This window comes from Python bivittatus, unplaced genomic scaffold (genome assembly GCF_059951505.1).
Source record: "Python bivittatus isolate LINGU-HERP-01145 unplaced genomic scaffold, Pbiv_v1 ctg000960_np1212, whole genome shotgun sequence".
In the NCBI taxonomy this organism is placed as follows: Eukaryota; Metazoa; Chordata; class Lepidosauria; order Squamata; family Pythonidae; genus Python; species Python bivittatus.
Genome location: NW_028277124.1, coordinates 8,488,041 through 8,511,725, shown reverse-complemented (window position 1 = coordinate 8,511,725; position 23,685 = coordinate 8,488,041). Strand labels below are relative to the sequence as shown.

At 39.2% G+C, this 23,685-nt stretch overlaps 1 protein-coding gene across 1 annotated transcript in view; it reads right to left on the bottom strand.

Moving 5' to 3' along the window:
- The window catches only part of PSD2 (pleckstrin and Sec7 domain containing 2), a 69,607-nt gene extending 55,029 nt beyond the window's left edge, over positions 1-14,578 (bottom strand). Inside the window, exons 1-3 of the mRNA XM_025169837.2 lie at positions 14,040-14,578; positions 11,731-12,219; positions 7,358-7,552 (exon numbers count right to left, since the gene is read on the bottom strand). Coding sequence (XP_025025605.2) covers positions 7,358-7,552; positions 11,731-12,219; positions 14,040-14,578 — 1,223 coding nt within the window. The remainder of the gene's footprint in view (positions 1-7,357; positions 7,553-11,730; positions 12,220-14,039) is intronic.
- Between the last annotated feature and the right edge of the window lie 9,107 nt (positions 14,579-23,685).

Sequence of the window (23,685 nt, the reverse complement as noted above, 5' to 3'; positions counted from 1 at the left end):
GATATGCCTTTTTTGCTTTTATTTAGTCAAACTACCATTCTGAATGTATACTGTTCATTTGGCCATTGGCGCATATTTCCCAGGTTTGGTTTCCCAGTGTGATATTGCCAGCAAATATCTCTTTTCCAATGTTGGGCCAAATTTGTCCTCACAGCTGTCAACATATATCTTAACAAATTATGATATTTTATTTTTATAATAAAATAGTTTATTTTTTTCTGGAAAGATTCCTAGTAGGAAAAAAATGAGGGTTCAATCCAAGCTTTATTTTTATTTTTTTTAAATAATGCTGGGTATTTCTTTCTACTACTTTTGAATTTTTTTACATGACCATCAGTTATGATGAAATGTTCCTTCTGTATCACATTTCCAACATTTATTATTATATGATTTATCTATTTTTACAATTATGGATGGAGTTATTATGGAAGGAATTACATTTTGTATCAGTTTTATCTTAAAATATACCTTGGGGTAAATTTTATTGAATTTTTCCATAAGTCTTCCCATTGTTGTTATGTAATTTTTTTCTTTAACATTTGGCATCCACTTTATCATACATATTTCACTTGTTCTGTCTCTGTGTCATATTTTAATAGCAATGTATATATACCTCCTAATAGGTGGTCTTGATTCTGTGTAAGTATTTCAAAATCTGTTATTGGTCTTAAAAACCCTCCTTCCTTCTTGAGGTCGCTGCTATTCTTCCAGCAATCTGTAAATACATCTGCCATGGTAAGGTTTGGCCTTTGCCAAATAATTCTTGCTGTGACTTTAGTTTATTCCTAAAGTCTGGATGTACCATATCCATACTTAAACACTTTTCTTACAATAATTGTCTCCAGAATAAAAGGCATTTATTTGACTGTGAGGCTAAAGGCAAGACTGCCGAACATTGTTTTTGTGGAATTCCGTGGTTATATCATGCTCTGTGTTATAATATGTCCTTTTAAGTTTTTATCTTCCTCTGTGTCCTTATTCCATAAATATCTGTGAAGTCCGTTGGTTCAAATGGCATGTTCTAATACTGACAATTTGTTATTCAGGGATTTTATCCATTTGATTAACCATGCCAAACAGCTTGCATAGTAATATCATTTAAAATTTGGGATAGCAAGCCCAACTCTATCTTTTGAATCTTGTCAATAATTTTTCCCTCCCTTCCTTCCTCCCTCCCTTCATTTTATATAGCCACCCACTCATCAAGTGACTCACCAAGTAACAAGGGTTAAAACACCACAATATGGAAAGAAGACAATGAAATAATAAAACACATTATGGCACGGGGAAAAACACAAACCTCATACTATTACAGTGGACTCATATACCATTTTGGCTCAGTGCCTAGGGGAGAACCAGGTCTTTGGAGCCACCTTAAAGGCCAGCAGAGTCAAATGGGGTGAGGGTGTGGAACTCTTCCATAGGGCAGGCACTGCAACAAGAAATGTGGTTCCTGGGTCCCTTAAGATGATACCGTGGAATATATGGGACTTGGAACAAGCAAATTCTGTGGGATCTTGTAGGATGGGCAGAAATAACTGGAGACTTGTGGTCTCATAAATATCCAGGCCCTGTGCCAAGTAGGGTTTTATCGGTAATGACCAGCACCTTGAATTGCAGCAGAAGCCCACTGGTAACTAATGCAGCTCACACCGTAGTGGGTCACATGGGCATTCTGAGGTGCACCCATAACTACTCAAGGCCCTGCATTCTGAAACAACTGTAGCTTCCAAGTGTCTTCAAGCCAAGCGCCATATAGAGCATGCTGCAATAGTCCAAATGAGAAATAACTAAGGCATGAGTGTCTCTGAGTAGGGGCCCTTAATTCAGAAAGAGATGCAATCAGGGCCCAATATGAATTTGTGCAGAGGTCACAGCTGCCACCTGCTTCTTAAAGAAAGAACTGGGAGTTTAGCAGCACCTCTATGTAGGAGTGTGTTGGAAGTTTATGGCTTAGAATTCAAAGACATCTTTGGCTAAAATGACCAGGGCAAATCTACATGGATATTTAATTCTCTTCACTGTGACCTATGGGTTACTCTTGGGGCACATCCCACTGTCCTCAATTGTTTTTTCCTGACATTATATTTCCTCCAAGAAAGACAGGAGGAAGCTTTGTATGTATGCCTGAAAATATTCTAAACAGGACAAGAAACAGCTCCATAGGCATTCAAGTATCCAAGATTCCCACAGTTCTCTCCACCATGGATGACAGTCCACTCTCACTACATTGAGAAAAAAATATTTCTAGCTCTGGAGTACTTCCTTCTTCCTTACTCCTTGAAAACAGGCAAGCTTCTCAATTGTCTTGTGCCTTCTCACTACCTTCATGGAAGTCTGTGGAGGATGGGGACAAATGGAAGGGCCATCATGATGTCATCAGACACGTGATGCAACTTAGGTTGTTGCATCAGATTTCATGATGCCATTATATAGTCATACCATTTGTGCAACAATTTCATGATGCATATGTCATCCAATGTCATCATAGCTTGTTGTGAATGCTGTGAAGTATCATATCTGCACCTCTGTAGCTTAAGATATATGGAACTGTGGGCTTACCCCCCGCCCCCCCCCCACAGTATGATAGAACATCCAGTGCATTAAGGGGTCCTTGTCTTGATTTGCGAACCTCAAGGAAATTCTGCTGTGTCCATGGTCATGAGACCAATGGATATTTGAACAAATGCAGCATAATAGCTAGGACAAGAAGGTAGGACAAGAAGCAATGGGTGGAAGCTCATCAGAGGGAGATTCAACCTGGAAATAAGGAGGAATCTCCTGACAGTGAGAACTATTAAGCAGTGGAACAGCTTGCCTCCTGGAGTTGTGGGTGCTCCATTGCTGGAGGTTTTCAAGAAACGATTGGACAACCATTTGTCTGAGATGGTATGAGGACTCCTGCCCTGGGCAGGGGTTTGGACTGGAAGACCTCCAAGGTCCCTTCCAAACCTATGATTCTATGATAATAAGCGCTACACATTGCGTGGGCTCCACTGTATATCCTGCCCTCATGTCATGGCATAATGATGATAATATCTTCTCCTGCAGCATTTTAAAGTACCAATATCTCTGAAGCTAATTGTAATTCTTGATATTTTCTTTTGCCAAGGCAAAGTTTCTGGCAGTTGGAAGACATGCTTTTTTTTTTAAAGACCACAGATCCTTTTGCTTAACAGTGGGAGGGACTGACTGGTTTTAAAGTGGAAAATAGGTTCATTAAGCCTTGTGGAGGTGTACCTCATCTATTTTAACACTTTTTCATAAAAAGTGAAAAACTGCACTGCCAAAAATTCAGTGGCGTGCCACTGATTCTCTCTCTTGATGACTTCTTTTCCCACTGTTTTACTTTTCTTTTTTACTTTCGACCTTGTATCCCAAATTACTGTGCAGAGGAAACAATCACTTATCTGGCAAAATGGATTATAATCCACAAAAGCCTACGTTATAATAAAATGAAGTGGGTTAGTGCACCAGACTTTTTGGGTTTTGTGCTCCTACTGTATCTGTAATAATGCTTTGGAGACTGGGGGGAGGGAGGGTATGCAGAGCAGAGAATTGGATATCGAGGGTAGATTATACTAAATAATGTTTGCTTTGAGTTCTAATATTGATAAAACTACTTGGATAAAAATTTGACACAAGACAATACAGTTAAAGAAACAGAAACAAGTTTTCAGGAAAAAGCTGGAATTTGGATCTCTTTCTCCTTTACTGCATTTTCTACAAATGAGGCCAATGTGCCCTTAGAGAATGCATAATAGAACCATTTGCTTTTTGTTCAGGGACCTAGAAATTTAAAAAAGCAAATGGCATCTTCTCTGCAAAATAAGTGCTCTACATTATGTGGCTGTCTTTCCATATCTTATTGTTCCTTATCCAAACAGTATACTGATGATATATGTGAAAGTATACAATATGTTAAATATATGCCATGCAGCTTTCTCTTGAAAACTGCACATGGTTCCCATTGAAATCAATGATACATACATAACTGAAAGCAACTTAGCCTAGATCCAACCCTAGAGATGTTTTTTTTTTCAATACAGGACATCCCTCCCCAGCATAAAAGTTGGAAATGAACATCATTGTAAAGAAGAAAGGATCTGGCAAGCTTTAATCTGGAGCAGGAGAGAGACCAACAGCCAGAACCACACTCACACCTTAAGCCCAAGGGCTCTAAACCTCACTGCAAAAAAGGAAGGGGCATTTGAAATACACCAGGAGATGGCCGCAGGCAAACTTAGGAAGGGCAGTACTGAAGTGCCCAGATGCCTGTACAATCAAGTGCTCAGAATATGGAAAACAAGCAGGAACTGGAAGTCTTGGTATAGGAATGGGAGACAAATGTGACATTTTTGGTGTTACTGAAACCTGGTGGGATGGACTCATGATTGGAATATAGTACTGGAAGGATACAATTTTTAAAAAGAAACTAAAGAGTTTTGGTTGCTACAATGCAGAAAGGATGCTGAGGAACTAGAACAGCTAGAAAGAGATGAGTTTTATGTCTACTGTATCTTAATTGCACAGGAAATAATCACATTAGAATTACCTGAGCAAAAGGGTTAGAGCAATAATTTTTTATGAAGAAATGATAAATAATGAAAATCCATTTTTTCATAGCTTATTCCAAAAACTTAAATTGCAACATACTGAAGGCTTTTTCTGCATCCTGCAAATCCAATACAGCTGCTTCATTACTATCAGAATACAGTGGTAAAATATTTACCAATAATCTAACATTATCAGAGCTGTGACATTTTTTTCATAAAGCCAGTAGTACTGGATGAATTACTGAACTGAAAGTTGCTGGCCAGAAATGGTCGACACTTCAGCGGTTTGAGTCCAGCCTTTGCGTTAGCAGGGTGAGCTCCTGTTTCCTCCCCAGTTCCTGTAAACCCAACAGTTCGAAAACTCATGTGAGTAGATAAATGGGTACTCTCACTCCGGTGGGAGGAAAAATGCTGGCGGCGCTTTGCAAAAAGGAGTCGGGAGCAGTTGCCGGTAAGCGCGAAAAACCATGCATGCCCAAAAAGGGCGCGAAGCAACAGAAACCCCGCCTCCTGTGCTCGCCAGCTGGGCTCTGCTCTAGGAAGGAGGCACTGGCAAACCACTTCCGAAACACCTTGCCTTGAAAACTGCAAAGGACTCGTCCAAGCAGTCACTGCAGAGTCGGTAACGACTGAGCGCAGATTAAAAAAAAAAATACTCTTGATGCTAAAGTAGCTGTCAAATTTTAGCAACTACATTTAACAAGAATATCGAATGGTGGATCACACATTTTGTGGGATCCTTTCCTGTTTGCAAATAACCATTATAAAGGCATCATACTATAAAAACAATAAGGATACATTATATATCTCTAACAGTACAGGAGCAAAATTCTACTTAGGTTTCTCATACCATTCAATGGGGATCCTGTCTAGCCTGGGGGCCTTTCCAAATTTCATTGTGCCAATTGTATCAAGTATCCTATGTAATATTAGAGTGTGCAGCTAAATTTCTTGAATGTGTATGCAACAATTTTGGAAAATTAATTCCATATAAAAAGCTCTCCATCTGCTCAACTGATATCTCTGCATTTTTATTAGCAGATTATAAATGGGAATAAACTGAGAATGAATTACTATATAGCTGCTATGAATTGTTTCCTTAGATTCACTTATTATAGACATTAAGTTCTTTTGATTCAATTGTTTCAAGCAAAAAGCGAACTCATCAACTTTTCCCCCATTACAAGTGTTTAGCTGCTTAATACACTTCAGAGAATAACCATATTCAAAGTACAAGTAGTCCTCATTTAACGACCATTCATTTAATGAAGATTTGAAGTTACGATGGCCTTGGAAAGGGTGCTTTATGGCTTGTAAAGCATTTCCAGCTGTCATAAAATGTTGCACACACACACACACCAGTCATATGGCCGCATTTCAGGCACTTGGCAACTGGCTCACATTTATGACTGGTTGCCTAGTACTCCAAGATCACGTGATCACCATTTGCAATCTTCTCTGCCAGCTTCAGTGGGGATGCTGGTAGGGAGGGTTGCAAGTGGAGGGGATGGAAGGGAGCTGAAATCCTTTTGCGGGCTGCAGGATTGGAGCTGAAATCTTCAGGATTTGAACTCTGTTTCTGCAGCCTGCCGAAGGATTTCCCCTCCATGCACGGTGGGAAGGGGAAATCCATCAGTGGGCAGCAAAAACATTTGAGAGTGAAAGGGGTGCCTGCTGGGAGGATTTCACCTCTGTGCAGAGCTCAATCTGGCAGGCACCCCTTTCGGTTTCAAAGAGCTGCCTGCCAGGAGGATTTCAGCTCCACATGGAGCTGAAATCCTTCAGAAGGCAGCTCTTTTGCTCCGTCCGCTTAACAACCCAGGAGATTGCTTAATGACTGTAACCAGGAGTGCCTGGATTGTGGATGTTGAGCGAAGCAGTCACATGGGCATCTTGCTTAATGACCTCTTCACTCAGCGATCGAGATTCCAGTCCCAACCGTGGTCATTCAGGGAGGACTATCTGTACTGGATCCAAGACTGAAAATCCCCAGTTGCAATTAAGTGACTCACTTGCAAGTAAAAAAGTTTTGCAAAGCAATTATATAAAATATTTGACTTGTCTCTGGTTGGACTATAAAAATTTATCCAGGCCATCCAAATGCCTCCATTATGAACCATGATAATATAATACTATAGATGACCAAAATTTCTTGGGAAACTTGAGGATTCTTGATTAACATTGCCACCTTTCTGGCCATATTCAAATGTCCACTTATGTAAATCTGATCCATCCGTTTTCTAGATAAAATGCTTTTTTAAAAGGAGAATATATATTTCTTGCAAAATACACACATACAACAAACACAGAGAGATAAGTTCAGGCTTCATCTCGGTTTGTAAAACATATTTCTTCTCTTGACAATATCTCTTAGCCCTTTAATGCTCTATGATGCAGGTAACACTATCATTTAAAAAGAAAAAAGAAAAGAAAATGTATAATGAAAAGAGGGAACTTGTTCCTGGCTCATGGTGGCAGTTTCATTACCTCTAGATCCAACTGTACATTTCCATCTTCATCAAGTTCTCATTGTGGGCAGCCAATAGCCATGACCAATTCCATTTTCCATTCATGTTCCATTACCTTTAACTGACACATCTATCCACATTCTACCCCAAACTCCTAAGTTACCTGCAAATGGCTGCAGATGAGGGAGTGCTAGATCAGTCGCTACACAATCAGAAGCTTTTCACTCGGGAAAGGGATTGATACAGGTTTTTCACAAAAGGTAACAGCAAATCCATTACAAGAATTATGCTATCCCTCCTCCATGTTGCTAATTACGTCACGCCCTCACTTACTTCTTGCCCAGCTGGCGGGCAACATCACAGTGCTTGAATCCTTCAAGATTGTAGAGCCTTTTAGCCAGTCTTTTGGCAGCCTCACTGTCTGCCTTGCAGCCATTGATAAGAGTGTCTGTGCTTCCCTGGTCAAGTTGTTCTGTGCTGCCCATATCAGAATCTGAATCCGAAAGGCCATCTTTTATGTTGGCATCACTACAACAACAACAACAACAACAACAACAACAACGTTAATAAATGGCAGCTGTGCTGAGTTGTGGAGCTCTCAAATATCTGGGAAACCCAAAATTGTTTCCTTTTCCCACCCCTCAAATAAAATGTATCCCATTTTTAAATCTATTTTCTAAATCTATGTTCTAGTTACAGATGCAAATTCTCATTTTGTTTCATCATCAAGTGCAAGGTACGCATTTAGCAATGAATGGAGGACTCAGCTCAAACTGTAATTTCCCCCTGAAAATGTAACCAGGAAAAGATTTCGTTATTATAGGGTTAGGTAGCAGCAAGGAACAAGGAGGGTGGGAGGGTTTGGTACCTTTTCCATGAGCTAGTAGTTGTCTGGATTTTTGAAGCCACGATTTGGTTTATCTGGCTGTTTTGAGACATGCTTTCTATTTTAAGGCATTTCTGCATGGCAACCTAAGTTGCTTGTTTTTTGTGCTTCTCCCAGCTTTTCCAAACTGACTTCAGAAGCTCCAGTCTGAATTTCCACGGGTTGGCAATGGGAACAGGCTGGTGCTCAGTCCAGACAAGAGCCCATGTAGAATCCGGCTGCTCGTCCCCTTGCTTCTTGTCCTTCTCATCTGTGGAGGGAGTTGTGTGTTCTTGGATGGCTGTGGTGGGGATGGATCTTCCCATATCTGGCTTTTCGTTCTGCGACCAGTCCCACCTCATTAATCTCCCATGTTTGCTTTCCCTCATGGATGTCCTGCATTCCGCCACTTTACATAATCTCCTTATTTCTCATTTATTTATTTATTTTACATTGTACCAACAGTGCCCTGATAAACTGGGGCTGTGGATGGATCCATCACTCCTTCGAAGGAATGATGAACATATTGTGGAGAGTTCCCTCTTTTCAAACCCCTTGCAACTAGTAGTTGTTTGTTTTGGAGCTTGATGCAATATTCCTATCTAATATTTTGTCTTTAAAAGTTGCAAAATCAAGGGGAAGCATTGCACACAGAGTGCTTACAAGAATAATGAGGACTGTCTGCGGCAAGAGTCTGCAAAATCAGAGTCTGCAAAATCATCATTTGGCCACCTTTGGATCTACTGCTAAAAAGCCTTTATTTTGCACCTTTGAAATTGTAAATTTTTATAAGAAACAGGAGTGGGGATCTCAGCAGGCCAGCAGAAATGGCTGCACTGGGCAACAACCAGCCAAGGAGAAAGGGCATGGCAAGCCACGCAGCCAATCACAGCTGTGGCTGTTAACTAAATCAGCATGGAGTGCTTGAAACAATCTGCTCTGAAGAGCGCAAGGTGGCTTGGGTTCTTTTCGAAGTCTTGCTGGAAAACACGCATGGAGGATGGGCTAGGAGAGGAGCAAGATGTGCATTCCTCCATTTCAGAAGAGGTGGGTGACATGTATTGGCAACAAGCTAAGTGGGATGCGCGGATATGCCCCAAGTATAAAAGGTAGAAAAGAAGTTTTTGAATTCTGTTAGCCTATTATTTTTAAATTTGAGTTAAATTAGTACTTTTACCTGTACTGTGGCTGACCTTCAGACATTTTTAAAATGTCCTATTTTCTATAAAATCTCTTTACCTACTCTTGGGATCTAACCTGCTTTCTTAATCTAGATTTTACATTGACTTTCAGCATGCACGAACATTTTAAAAGTGGAAGATAATGAGACTAATATATTTGTACAATGCAAAAGGAATCCACAAGTATCCTAAGAATAAAAATTTTTAAAGCTTCTTTTCCAGTTTTTTTTGTTTTGTTTTTTTTTGCTTGCTTGCCATGCCAGTGGGCTATGAATTAAGGCCCAGGATTATGAATTGTGCTTTGACATTGTCCATACAAGAAGGAAGAGAGTGTACTAAATTACTTTTGGAGTATGCCATTAAGACTTTAAACACCTTATAAATCTTGTTTGGCAAGTCATTAAGAATTTATTATAAAAATAATTCATACACGGTATTAAACATCACAAATCTCAGTGCAGGATACTTTGGTTACTATGGGCAAAACTCCCATTGTAGTTCCATCATTAGCATAATGACATCATGTACTTGCATAATGACATCACCCAGGTGACATTTAACAATGAGAAATAACATTCATCTTCCCACAACTAGTCTGCTAAACTGAGGTTTCACTGTATTATCTTTTTCATTTTACTTGAAAGATTTTGAGGAAACTGAAAAAAAATTACCCTTTAGTAGTTAATGTCAGGGTAGCTCTATTGACCCTTTTTCCCATATAAAATACTGCCACACAAGAATTTAATACAATTTTGGTTGTTACGTATTTGTTAATCTTGTCTTTCCTCTAGAAGCTCAATGCCACTTACGTGGTGCTCCCCTTTCATTTTATCTCCCCAACAACTTTGTGAAATTGGTTGGGCTGAGAATGTAGATTTTCATAGCTGCAAGTTTTAGTCCAAAATCCTTACTTCTAAAACCACACTGGTGGTAAGCTTACTCCAGCAAAACACTTAGGGAAAAGACTTTTTTTTTTTGGATCAATGATATTTAAAAGTATAGAATATTAGCACAGCAGCAAAGCATCCTGAATAATAGTTTAAATAAATATTGTTTTATTATTGATTTGCTCTGTTTTTTGAGTAATTGAAAGTAATTCCTAACAGATTAGCTCCTTTTATACAGATGTCTTTTTTGGACAGTAGCATTAAAAGCTGAAAAACAATTAAATATTGCCTCTCAACAGTAAAATGCATTTCTATATACTCTCAATGCAGGTTTTTCATTTAAAATCATCATCATTATCATCTTTATGTTCATTAACCAGTTAAAAAAATTCACTGTAGTTAATTTAGTAAGTGGGTTTTTTTAAAAAAATCTTGCCTTTATACCTGGTTTGCAGTGTAATTAATATATAAATTATATGCTATTAAATATGTTTAAGAAGGCAGATTTAAACTGAATGGCTGACCTAAACTGATGGTGTATTCTACAGACAGATGCACAAAACTCTGCCATTTTGTAGATAGTTTTCATATAATGATTTGATAAAATCCAGAAAACATAAAATTTATCCAAATGTTCCATAAACTTTCCCAGGACAGTTTAATTTCTTTGTGCATAAACAAAGCTACATAAAAACATATGTTCAATAGATAATACCTAGAACATAAGGATACATATGTCCAGGAAGAGCATTTTAGCATATCTTCCTTCTAAAACTGCTGACAGGAGGACATGAAATCCCACTAATGAAAAAACTCAGTTACACAAAGGAATTAAGAGAATTGTAAAATAATTTGTTATTTTAAATCTCTGACTCCAACTTTTATAATGTTCAAAAACCTGAGGTCTTTTCCTTCCCCACATCTCCTTTGGTGTAGTTTTCTTTTCTTTTTCTTTTGGCTCTTACGCTTTTTTCTAACATTTTCTAACATTTAGTGTTTTGAAAATAGCAAAACAATATTTTGTTAATCAGTATAAGGTTGAATCCACTTTTTCAAAAAAATGAAAACAGCTTTAAGAAGCAGACTCTGGAAGAAATCCCTAATTATACATGGAGATAACACCTTCATGTCTCCTTAACTTTGCATCCCCGCCATTTGTCTTCATTCCCTTTTTCTCAGGTAGCCAAAAGTAGCTTGCCAACTTCAGAAGTCAAAGTCTATTTGCCCTGTTTTACAGCAGTATATAAATAATTAGGGCCGTCAACCCAAAAATGTATTTTAAGCATTCATTAAATATGAGTACTGTTAAATGTTACCAAAATTTTAATATAATAACATTACAAATATTACTGAAAGTCTAAGATAATAGTTTAGTCAACTAAAAGTACAAAACAACGTTTGAAGTGGGTAACATGGATAGAATAAAAAAATAGAGACTATGACAAAAGGACACAAAGATGAAATTGCTTAAACTGTATTGTCATTCATTCTCAACCCTACTAATTAGAAGTAGCCCCATCAAACAATAATAAATCAAGGGAAACTATCAGCCCCACTAATTAATTTACCAGTGGAATCAATTAAAACTATACTGTGTATATGTCACTACCATTACTATTACCAAAACTATCATTGCCACTATCACCTTAGCTGCTATTCTGAATAACAATAACAGTAAAAACTATTCAGTGCGGAAAACTGAACTGATTCATTGCACAATCAACTCTAAGCATGCAATTAAATATCAGCTGTAGCATGAGAAAAGCAAATTACCTGATTGAATTACTAAGCTTGGGAGGCTTTTCTTCCAACCTCTCAACATGATAGCCATTAGGAATATTTTTCAGTGATACTTGGCTCAGCACATTCTCAGACTGGCTGCTGGTGATAGAATGCTTCAGGGGACTCCCCAAATCACCATCCATAGCCTTGGCCACTGTTTCACCCTGTTTCTCTGTTGCCCTGGGCTCCAGAACTTCCTTCTGGTTAGTGAGGATTTTCTGTTCTGAAAGTTCAGAACTTTCTTTGGTTCTTTGCTGAATAAGAGGTGTGAGTGGAGCTTCAAAGCTAACACAGCTGTCTGTCTCGTCTGTAAGGGAGAGCACATCCAAGGAGTCCAGGCTGCTGTAGTATGTGCCCTTCATAAGGTCAGATTCCACAATTTTTTCAAAAGTAGAACTGAATCCATCCCTGATGTCTTTAAATGCAAAATCTTCCCTGTCGTAATTGCTGCAACTGAGCTTAGATTCTGCAACAATCAAGCTGAAATGGAAGGACACATCAAATCAGTTAAAAACTTGTGCACAATAGATGCTATTTTCTGTAAATTTTAGGAGGTGATCTGGGACCAAATAGTAGAATTGCAAAGAAATAATGTAATTAAACATTTGCAATGAATCTGCTCTTTATTTCTGCAATAATCTAGATTCAAATCCATTTCACATTCCTATAATTCCTTCTCTATTTTCAAGAATGGAAAAGACAAATAGAGTGTTTGATTTCTTAGAAAGGTCTACAACATGCTGAAGAGGCAAGATCTTTTTCATGAAGGGTGGCCACTGACCACAAGAGGTACTTGGATACTTTGAAAGACAATCCAATTTAGCCCTGACTAAATCTGCTTTGATTTAGATCTGAATCAGAAATAAGAGGTTCATGTGCTCCCAACTTTTTGTTGTTTAGGAAATCACTGAAGACCTGGCTGTTCTCCCAGGCCTTGGGAACACGGTGATTGTGGAGCCCCTTTTTGTTTCGGTTTTGTTCTGGTATTTTTGCTCTTCTGTTTGGCTGTATTCTTTAGATGATCAGGTGTTTTTAACTGTTAGCTCCCAGTGTTGTTTAGGAGTTGGGTGGCATATAAATTAAATAAATAAGACTTGGGAAGTTGAAGCTTCCTGTCTCGGAGGGATAGTTTACAACACCTTAGTATTTTACCAGAGGGGCATTATATTTGCATCATGCATTATAGAACCTTTGAATCAGAAGGTTTCCAAACTTCCAGTCAGAGAAGAAAGAGGGGTGGTCTTTTAATTTGTTTCTCAATCATATGCCAATTATTTTTGTAGCTGTTGTTTTTTTATAACATTATATGACATTTCCAGGCACAATTGCCTTTTCAGTGGGAATTCATTGTGGCCAGCTTCAGGCTGTGACAGAGAGCCCCTGATGCTCCATTTCTGATAGTTTAGAGGTAAATCCATCAGGCTCTCAAATCTGTTTCTCTCTATATTCCTCACAAAAAATGAAAAGCATATAGCTGGGCAAACTTTCAGGAAGCATCCTCCATAATAAACAGTTCCAACAGTTCCCGTAAACCAGGATTAGATGCTCAAAAAGTCTTAATACAGCCCCCAAATCCTGAGACTCAATCTGACACTTAAGAGAGGAAGCTATATTAGCCTATGACCCCCAAAGTGTTTACAATCATTTGTCTTAGAATTCCTGTCAGAGACAGCAGAGGTCATAGCCTAGGTACCTAGTGACACCCTGTAAGTGTTCCCGAGTTAATGTGCCAGCCTTTTAAATTATAAGTCATTGTAGCACTGAGAGAAATGAATGAAGGTACAGCAAAAAAAGAAACACTTTTGAACCAATGGCAGCTACAAAATTCTTGCTTCCTTGGGCTATTCTAAAGTGACATGGAATTTTGAAGAAGCACTGAAAAATAAGCATTACTTTAAGTAATAAATGAATGTTGAACAGCAGTGCTTCTCCTTGGGATGAAAAAAATTCCATCATTGAAGCCTGAGAACACATTCTGGACCTTCAGTCCCAGTGGATCAATGGAAAGATGAATGGTAGAAGAAATAGCTTCTCTTCTTTTAAAGGAAAATCAGGCTTTCCAGGAAGTGCTTTAGGAGAGGCTATTATTAGATAAAGGAAAGAAAATAAATATGCAAAACTCTGCCCTTTACTTGGAAAGCAAGTATGTGAATCCTCCTCTCACCTTGAACCCTCCTGCCAATTTTTCTTCAGATTTTTAAATAAAAAAGCAGAGGAAATATTGGACTGAAAGCATGCTCTCTATTTGGGGAGATAAACAGAATGGACATACCCCTGGTCTGCTCATTCCCAGTTGTTACCTTATGTGCTCTTCTCCATCCTCAGGATGAAACAGTTCTGCAACATCCCGGCATGACTGCAAACCCTTACTGCTCCTGCTGTCATTGAGTAACAACTGGTTTGCCAAGAGCTTCTCTTTGAAAGCAGCACTGCCAGTCCTTGGAGCAGTTGGAGTTTGTGCTCTGTCTTTACCATTCTCTGTACCAGGCTCAGATTCAGCAGCTAACCCATTTGTAAGCACTATGCTGCTGGTGCTGTCACCTCCGGTTCCTAATTGTTCTTGCTGACCATTTCTCTTCTGCATACTCATCTCCTGCCACATGTCTATTTCTGCTTCTTGATGTCTGCTTGCATTGCCCAGGCAGTCATCCTCTGCCTGGGTTCTGCTCTTCATTGCTCTGAAAGGCTCAGCATCGTTCTGAATACTGGGTGTGATATCTGGAGAGTCTACAGGCTCTGTAAGTTGCTCCCTCTCATTAGAGAAGATCATGGCTAGTTGAATGCTGGAGGTATTTGATTCATTACACTCTTCAGTTGGCAGTGGAATATTTCCACTCATCTTCTACTGATTCTAGATTGTCCTGGGCTCCTCTGCCTTCTTTCTTGATTGTGACCCTGTGACCTGTGATGACAAGAAAATATAAAAATACCTGAATCTGTAACAAAGTGACTTTAAAAACTGAATTTTTAAAATAGTGGTAACGTTTATTAAAAGATATAAACCTGCCAACTGCGGACACTCATGCAGATGATGAAATACTCTAGCCCACAACTGCTCATATCATAATTGCTTATTGTAATTTATTTTAATTTTTTTATTTATGCATCAAATTTGTCACTGCCCATCTCATGAAGCAACTCTTATCCTTCACAGAGTCCTAGTACCTCACAAAATTAATTATTAACAGTTAAAAACAGTAGCAATAAATAAATAAATAAATAAAATTAAAGCACGGCAGGTAAAAAATTAAGGCTGTGCAGCACTTCAGATTCAAAGTCAAAAAGGTGCTTTGGAGTACAGGGGGATGCAAATGTAGCCCTTGTCTACAGCTCCTTAAAGTGGCCAAGCCTTTTCCCAGGATCAGGGAAAACAGGGTTTGCTGTAAAGAGTTGCAGACAAGTTCTCTATTTGTGCCCCTGCGCCCTCTGAGGCTTTCAGATATGGAGTCCTGCAGAGGCTTAACAAATATTCACTGCAGTCCTTGAAATACAAACCTATTACCAACTTCCAAACAAAAAGTACTAACAAAAGTACTTACTTACTTGCTAACGAAAAGTAAGATGTTATTTAATTCCTTGGAAGGGAATTTCAGAGACTAGTTCAGCTTTCCAAAAGGTTGTTTCCCTGAGACCAACTAGAGAGATCTCAAGGCCTCCAAGAATGATCTGAAGAAATGAGAAGTTCAGACAGGAGAGGGAAGTCTTTCAAATCACAGCGGTGGACAGCTCCTGCCATTTAGGATCAACCACCAACAGTAAAGGAACAAGCAGCCAAGAAATGCGCCACCAACTAGCACTTGGTAGAGCAGCCATGAAGGCCTTGGAAAGGATACTCAAATGCTGTGATGTATAAATCTATAAAGATCAGACTTGTGCAAGCCATGGTGTTCTCCGTGACACACTATGGAAGCAAAAGTTGGACTCTGAAGAAGCAAGATAGGAAGAGTATTGACACCTTTGAACTTTGGTGTTGGAGAAGACTCCTGAGAATACTGTGGACAACCAAGAAAACAAACCAATGGATCATCAAACAAATCAACCCAGAGTTCTCACTTCAGGCACAAATAACCAGGCTCAAATGATCCTACTTTGGACACATTATGTGAAGACTCAGGTCTCTGGAAAAGGCTCTAGTGCTGGGAAAGGTAGAAGGAAAGAGAAAAAGAGGACCAGCAGTAATGTGGATGGACTCAGTTACAGTGGCGATGAGTGCACAGTTGGAAGACCTGAAAGACTAGATTAGGGATAGATCGTCATGGGGAAAAAATCTATCTATGTGGTTGTTAGGAGTTGAAATTTATCTGTGAATACAATAAGGGCAGAGAAATATTGACGTTTCATCCCCCTCCTCCCGTTACCACCATGAGGTAGGTCTTAACAGCAGCTCCAACTCATGCTCAGTCATATTCACTCCAGTGAATATGTGGTGCTCTAGGTGTACCTTCTCTTGCTTCATTTCCCTCAGCTCCTTGATAAACCAAGGAGAGACCCAGGATCTGTAAGAGGAGAGAGGCCACATAAGGATGATCCAATCCAAAGCCCCAGCTGCCCTCTCATTCCAAATAGTGACTAAGGCTTCTGTTGGATCATGCAGTAAACCTTCAGGAACAAGCCCAAGCTCCCTCTGAAACCCAGTGGGTCTACCTGAGATGGACCAATCAAATTGGTTCTTGATTACCTGGGTCAGGTTCAGGCTGACATGGTGGCCATGAACTCCTGAGCTATCTCAGACTCCACCCCTAGAGAAGACAAACTGAAGTCCCCCAAGACCATAAGCTTGGGGAACTCCATCTGGCCCTAGAGTTAAGGAGCTCAGGCAGGGAGGTTGTAACGCAACAGGGAAGCTGGTATAGGAGCAGCAATTCCAACTGATCCCTTAACAATCTGGGTCTGGCATCCAATTATCTGCAGGGCAGTGCCTCTGCAAGCCATCAGAGCAGCTCCACCACCCCTACTCTGGGCATTTGTCTACTGCCACACCCAAAACACAGGTGGGCACATTTTGGAAAGGGGAACATCCCCTTCTGTGTCCAGCCAGAATTCAGTAATACACACCAGATCAGTGCTCTCATCCATGATTAAGTCACAGAAGAGGAAGGCCTTATGACAGGCTAACCTGGTGTTCAGCAGCAGTAGCCAAAAGCCTCTGAAGGTCCAAGTGGGGTAGAGTGCAGCCCAACCCCTGCCTCCCACCATACCTCTCCCTACCCATCAGTACTGCAGTGTTCCTGCCTGGTCTCAGATAAATAAAATGGGCTATATTTGCAAATCTATTAAGACCTCAGTACTATATAAGCACGCACATATCTATGTTTGTGAGCTCACAGAGAACTTCTGGCAATCAGTCCTTGCCATTTTCCCCATAATACTGGCCAATGGCTGAATGCCCAGAACTCTCAGCCAGTGTCTACTTCTCATTTTTTTAAGCTGGACAAAAATTGAGAATAAATCTTAAAGCTGGTTTGAAGGGGAAATGTGCAAGGGAAGGGAAGGGAGGCAGGCAGGCAGGCAGGCAGGCGCATGGAATGTCTTCAAAAGCTTCCCAGTTGCCATGATAGCAAACCTCTGTTACATTACAATGCTCTTGCCAGCAATTCTGCATTTGAGCACCTTTCCTGTTCCATACTAGCATGTTGCTACACTGGGTGAATTGATGGAAAAGAAAAGTTCTTATGCATGTAGAAAGTTCTGAGTGCTGATTCTTTACTGAGAATGAAAGGTGTGGGAGCTTCATTGCAGCTATTGCAGTGTTAGGAGCCCAGGAACTACTGTATAAAGTGGGGGAGTCAACAATTCCTCATCATAGGATACAGTAATTCTGTATTTCAAAGTTATTGCAAATTACCAATATCCAACTTGATAATATTCTCCAACTTTCCATAGAAATAAACTAAGCTTAGACTCTTTCCAAACACCTTCCAACAAAAGTAATTTAGGAGTTTCAGAAGCTGCTAACACATCAAGTCTAAATTGAGAAATCAAAGGATGCTTTAATTGGATATATTATAGACAATCCAGTATTTTCTTTCTGTACATCAAATGTTTTGAAAGAACGATTAACAATCAACTGGTTTAGAATACTAATTTTTTTTTTGCCCAAGTATTAAAGGAAAAGAAATGGTCAATATTTAGACTGGGATTATCCCAAAGTGTCAATTTCTCAGGTAAGTAGCAATCAAATTAAACTTTTGCCTCAGAATCTTCCAAATATGTCTTGAAGCCTTTTATGCTGGAAAAACAACTGAAAAAAGAACCAAAATCCTGCCAAGATATACAGAACGTCAGATAAAAGCTCTGTAATCGTGCCCATTTGGCTTTTAAATAAATTAAAAATTAATCCAAATAAACACACACACATCAAGAAATAAGCCCAAAGATAAAGCTGAAAATCTGGAACATTAAACCTTTGTATGGAAGTTACAATTTAGATAAAGGAAACATGGTGTCCATAAAAACTTTCTTGATAATTTCTCAGTCAGTCTTCCATAACTAAGTGGAATTAACATAGGGTTCCCACTTAGAATATTACATCTTAATCTGGAAGTAGTATTCCTTCTAACATTTATTTTCACCCATGAATTCATGAGAATTTTCTCCCCATAAACACATGGAAATTTTATATTAGTATGAATTTGAGTTAAATAGCTTGAAATATTTAAATCAACAAATGATATTTTCTTAGGGATAATTACTCCAAGATTTTTAAATGAATGCATTATTCATTTAATGAACCCCATTATTCATAAAGTTTCTTAGATCGTTACTTGAATAACCTGACACTTTATCACAGTGTTTCTCAACCTTAGCAACTTTAAGATATGTGGACTTCAACTCCAGAATTCCCAGAGAAACACTGCTCTACCAAATGGTTGCATGACATCCACTCATTTAGGTAAAGAACCTTTATAATTATGAATAAGACCCAAAATATCTTCTGCATATAGTTACAATATGCATTCATCTCCAGCCACCTTAATTCCAAAATATTATTTGGGTATTGAGAGGCCAAAGGATCTAAAATGAAGTTATTGCCTTCTCTGTCACGGTACCTGCCCTCTGGAATGCCATCCCTCTCCAGAGACATATCTGTCTCCCCCCACCCCCTGGCTCTTTCCCTAGGCCTTGGGTTAGAGTGGGAGATTCTGTGTTTGACTGTCTTTTAATGATTGTTTTTCTCCCAGGCAGAGGCATTTGGGATTCAGAGTCATTGTAGAGTTGGGCAGCCTTAAAATTTCTTAAATAAATAAAGGACATCCTTTGTGAATTTTTAATGGGTGAGTTCTTATGATACCTTGATGGATGAAGAAATAATTCCATGAAGGCATTACTACATTTTAATCCATCCAATAATAACTGGAGGAATTTTCCCAAAAATTTACTTGCACCATATCAAAAATCTTTTTTAAATTGTTCTACTAGGCTTATATATCACTCTACCCACCAATGGCTCTGAGCAACTTTTTCTGTCTCCAGCAAAGCCACCACTGCCAATTCTCCTACTGTATTGTATTTCTAAAATACTGATTAGCAGTCTAATGTTTTTTGAAGGCTGTCACCCATTTATTATGCCAGATTGCACAGGATGAATGATCAAAGGTAATATCATTTGCAATCTCTGTGCCAGTTATGCCATTGTATGAAATTGATTATATGGGACAGGCTTTTTAGGAAGCCAAGTATGAATTCTATCTATTCAAGTGTTTCAATCTGAGCTAAACTTTCCAGATGCTTTTAAGTGCCATACCCAAAAACAGGCATTTGTAACAATATGTGACTTTGCAACACTGTGTGGTCAGATGGACAGTCCAGAAAGTGTTGTTGAAGAGCTCTGTACCAATGTGAAATGCTTTAGAGGGCTATGAAGCTGTGCCATCATGGACACAAATGGTGTTTTTGTAATGACAGAAAAGTCCCATCTGTGTTTGTAGAAAGATATGGCTTCTTGCTTCACACTGCACTCCTGGAACGTCCAATTGACAGGACGTTGCAGGGTCATGTGAACATTTCTGAAGTGCTGCCAGAGAAGAAGCTTGAATTGGGGGGCGGGGGGGGGGCGCTGCTGATATAAGCACACAGGACTTTTAAAAAATTAAAAATGAAATGAAATACAAGGAAAAAATTAAGTTCCTTTAGCCATCATCTCATATAACATAAATGCAAATCTCATTCCTTCAATGTGAGAATTTGTTTCAGAATTCCTTCCCTTTCCAATCAATCATTCATGCCCCTTTTCCTTCATTCATCTACTCCACATTTACATCCATTCCTAGAATAAAATATAGCACAAGTTAATGGATGAACGTAAGCTACAATTACTGTAGTAATGTCTAACAACCAGATTTGCAACACTAACTGCCACATGAATAGTTCTGGGTAGCATTAGTGGAAGGTAGTCTGGCCCTGATTTGGGGGTTATTTAATTCATTCCTCTTTCCCCGTATCTTCATTTGTTGAAGGAGGCCTTCTTGGTATAATTCTTCAATCCCCCCCAGACCTCAAAGCTCTAAGAGGATGAGACAAGTTGGTCCAAGGTCCCGCTGCTCATCACTTAAAAAGTTATTTATATTCATACCCTACCTGCCTTGCTTTTCATTTCCATAATACTGCTGTCGAGACCAACCTGTTTCCTACTTAATATAGCTCAATCAGCCCAGCACTATTACCACATGTCTCGTTATTTATACAGTCAGTCGTCGTTTTTAAAAAATACATTACAATTTATTTTGTATGCAAAAAACCCCATACTATTTATGGAGCATAGAACTCAGCAATCTAGTGGAGGGGCAGGATGAACTTATATAACATGTCTGGCACACTAAACCTGGTCAAGATCAGCAGAGCAGATGCAACTATAGCCTCCCTTGCTTCTCTGCTGAATTTAACGCTACCCCAGTATTTTTGGTCAGGCAGTTGAGTGTATCTGTTTGACAGATGAATTAAACTATTGTCACTTCATTTAATTTCACATATGCTCACTGCTTCCCATCTTTATGCCCACTTTTTAAAATGTGGGGAAAAATCATTTATATTCATACACAATTGATCTTAAAATATTCATGGTGCATCTCCATTTTCTCTGAAGAATATATCTTTGTACACACACTTACCTATAATGTATTTATTCCTAAAATGCTGTAGTTTCCTTATAGCAAAAAATCTCAGGGAAGTACAGAGTAGAAACAAAAGAAAATCAGAATTATAATGTACAATGTTCTTATAGGGAATTAAAATGGTATAAAACATCCTTAAAGCATCACGTAGCAGAATAAATATAAGAAAATGAATAGGCACAAAAAGAATAATGGAAGATGTGACCAGAAGACTTCCCTGAGGGAAATTAAGAGCATTCCACTACCACAGGGCACAGTTGGAGAGGCCATTTTGAACGTATCCCCCTCTCCCCCCATTTTTGATCCAAAAAGTAATCTGCAAAACTCAAAGATTCATTTAGCAATTCAAAAGACAACTATGTACTGATCTCCATAGTAAGAGAGGCAGGAATTAGGTTAGTCCATGTCAAGCAGTTAAATCATTGTAATAATGAGAAAATACATTTACTCAGCCACTTTCACCTCGAAGACACATTGCCAAGCATCTCCAATGCCTCCAGGCCTCAGGGACATGTCCAGCTCCATTACTGCCACCACGCTGCTAGCCACCAAACAGCTAACTGGCAAGCTAAGTATTCCTTTGTGGCCTGTGATTATTTTTAAAGTATCAGTCTAGTCCTTTCCATTCTATGAGTTGTGCAGACTTGGTCTAAGCCAACAAGCAGCTTCTAGAGTTTCAGGCACAGCCTTTTCCAAATCCTGACTAGAATGCCACAGATTAATTGATTTACATATATTTATGTGTCGCCCACCTTCCAAGACTCTGTGCAGTTTAAATAATAAGAAATTAAAACATAAGTCAATAGATTTCATATCTTTATAACCAAATACAGTGGTACCTCGGGTCACGAATTTAATTCGTTCCGTGACTCTGGTCACGACCAAAATTGGTCGCGACCCGAATCAAATTTTCCCATAAGGTTAAATGTAAATACGGTTAATCCGTTCTGACCCCTACGAATTTGGTTGCCAACCGATTTTGGTCGCGACCTGAATCAAATTTTCCCATAAGGTTCAATGTAAATACGGTTAATCCGTTCTGACCCCTATGAATCTGGTTGCCAACCGATTTTGGTCGTGACCTGAATCAAATTTTTCCCATAAGGTTCAATGTAAATACGGTTAATCTGTTCTGAACCATATGTATTTTTTTTTTTAAACCACAAAAATATGATACAAAGTACAGTACAGTACAGTATGAAGAGAGACAACACTAACCTTGCTTGAGGCGTGGAGGACAGGAAGGCAGGTGGGGAGGCGGTTATTGTTTGGAGGGAGAGTCCCCCTCCCTACAGGAAGCCAGGACCATGTGTGTCAGCAGGGAAAATGGCTGCGGATCCTGTTCGTCACCCGATGCAGAGTTCACAAACGGAAGCAAAATTTTGCAAATGGTGCTGTTCGTGACCCGAATTGGTCGTGAACAGAAGCATTCGTGACCCGAGGTACCACTGTAATCAATATATATTTTAAAAAATGGCAGTATATGTAGACCTCACTTAATGAGCATAATTGGGAGTGGCAATTCTGTTGCTAAGTGATGTAGCCATTAAGCAAGAGATCACATGTCCACAATGGACTTACGGCCTTACTTCCGCTGTGGTTGTTAAGTGAATCACCCACAGTCACAAAGCAAGACACCACATGACCATGACTTGCAATTTTACTGCCAGCTTCTCCATTGACTTTGCTTGTTGGAAGCTGGCTGTGAAGCTCGCAAATGGTGATCATGTGACTGCAGGATTCTGCGATGGTTGTAAGTTTGAGGACCAGTTGTAAAGTTACTGTTTCAGCACCATCGTAATTTTGAATGGTCACTAAACAGGGCAGTCATTAACCGAGGACTACCCATACTAAAAATCTTACTCCAAATGCTCATTCACACAACGCCATCTTTGCAGCTCTGCAGAAGAGCAATAAAAAAGATTCCAGGCACTCTTCTGGCAGCAGTGATCTACAGCATGAGGGCCATCAGGCAGAAGGACTGCCTTTGTACACCTTTTTAAACTAAAAATGAATTGAACCATATCCCACTTCCCAATCAAGAGAGGTCACATAAAGCTAAAGCCTAACTTTTAAATAATTCAATATTTACTGTCTTCTGCTGTGCAGTTTACTTCCAAGTCATCCATTCCTAATTAAACATGCTGCACATGGAGCCATTAAAATCCTACATGTAGTGTTCCACTGCCTACTTATTCAGGAGGGAATGGTTCTCAAGGAAAGTGGGGGAAGGGAAGTCGAACTGAACCCTTTCTCTTTACCATTTCTTACATGCCCATGCAAACTTTGATATTTGAACAGGGGACCTCATATGCAAGATTCAAATCCATACAAAGTCCTTAATTTTGCTATAGATACACTATGCAGAAGCTTGCAGTTCTCTTCCATTATAGTTCCTACTTGGGATGGGATGGACAATTTTTCCACAGTGTTTTAAATAATGTTCATTTATCTATGGACCTTAATATATTTTTCATTCAAGAGAACAAATCTCCATAAAGTTTAAGACTCCCTTGATGCTTGGATATGTCCATGTAGTTTTCCTGGCAATGGGGGGGGAAATATTATCATCTTTATCATCTTCAGGGATAATTTTTCAATGTCACAGTATAGTATGCAGCTTTTGAATTTGCTAGTGGTCTCCCTTTCAAGTACTTACCAGATCTGAATGTTCTTAGCTTTTTCCATATTGGCCAAGGTTGGTCCAATCTCCCTGCCCCATGGATTGCACATCCCTTTTAGTTCTGAATCATTTGAAAAGTAACTTGTGCAGCATTACGTTTGGGGTTCTTTTATTGCCTGTTGAAACTTCATGAGCACTGAGAATTATAACTTT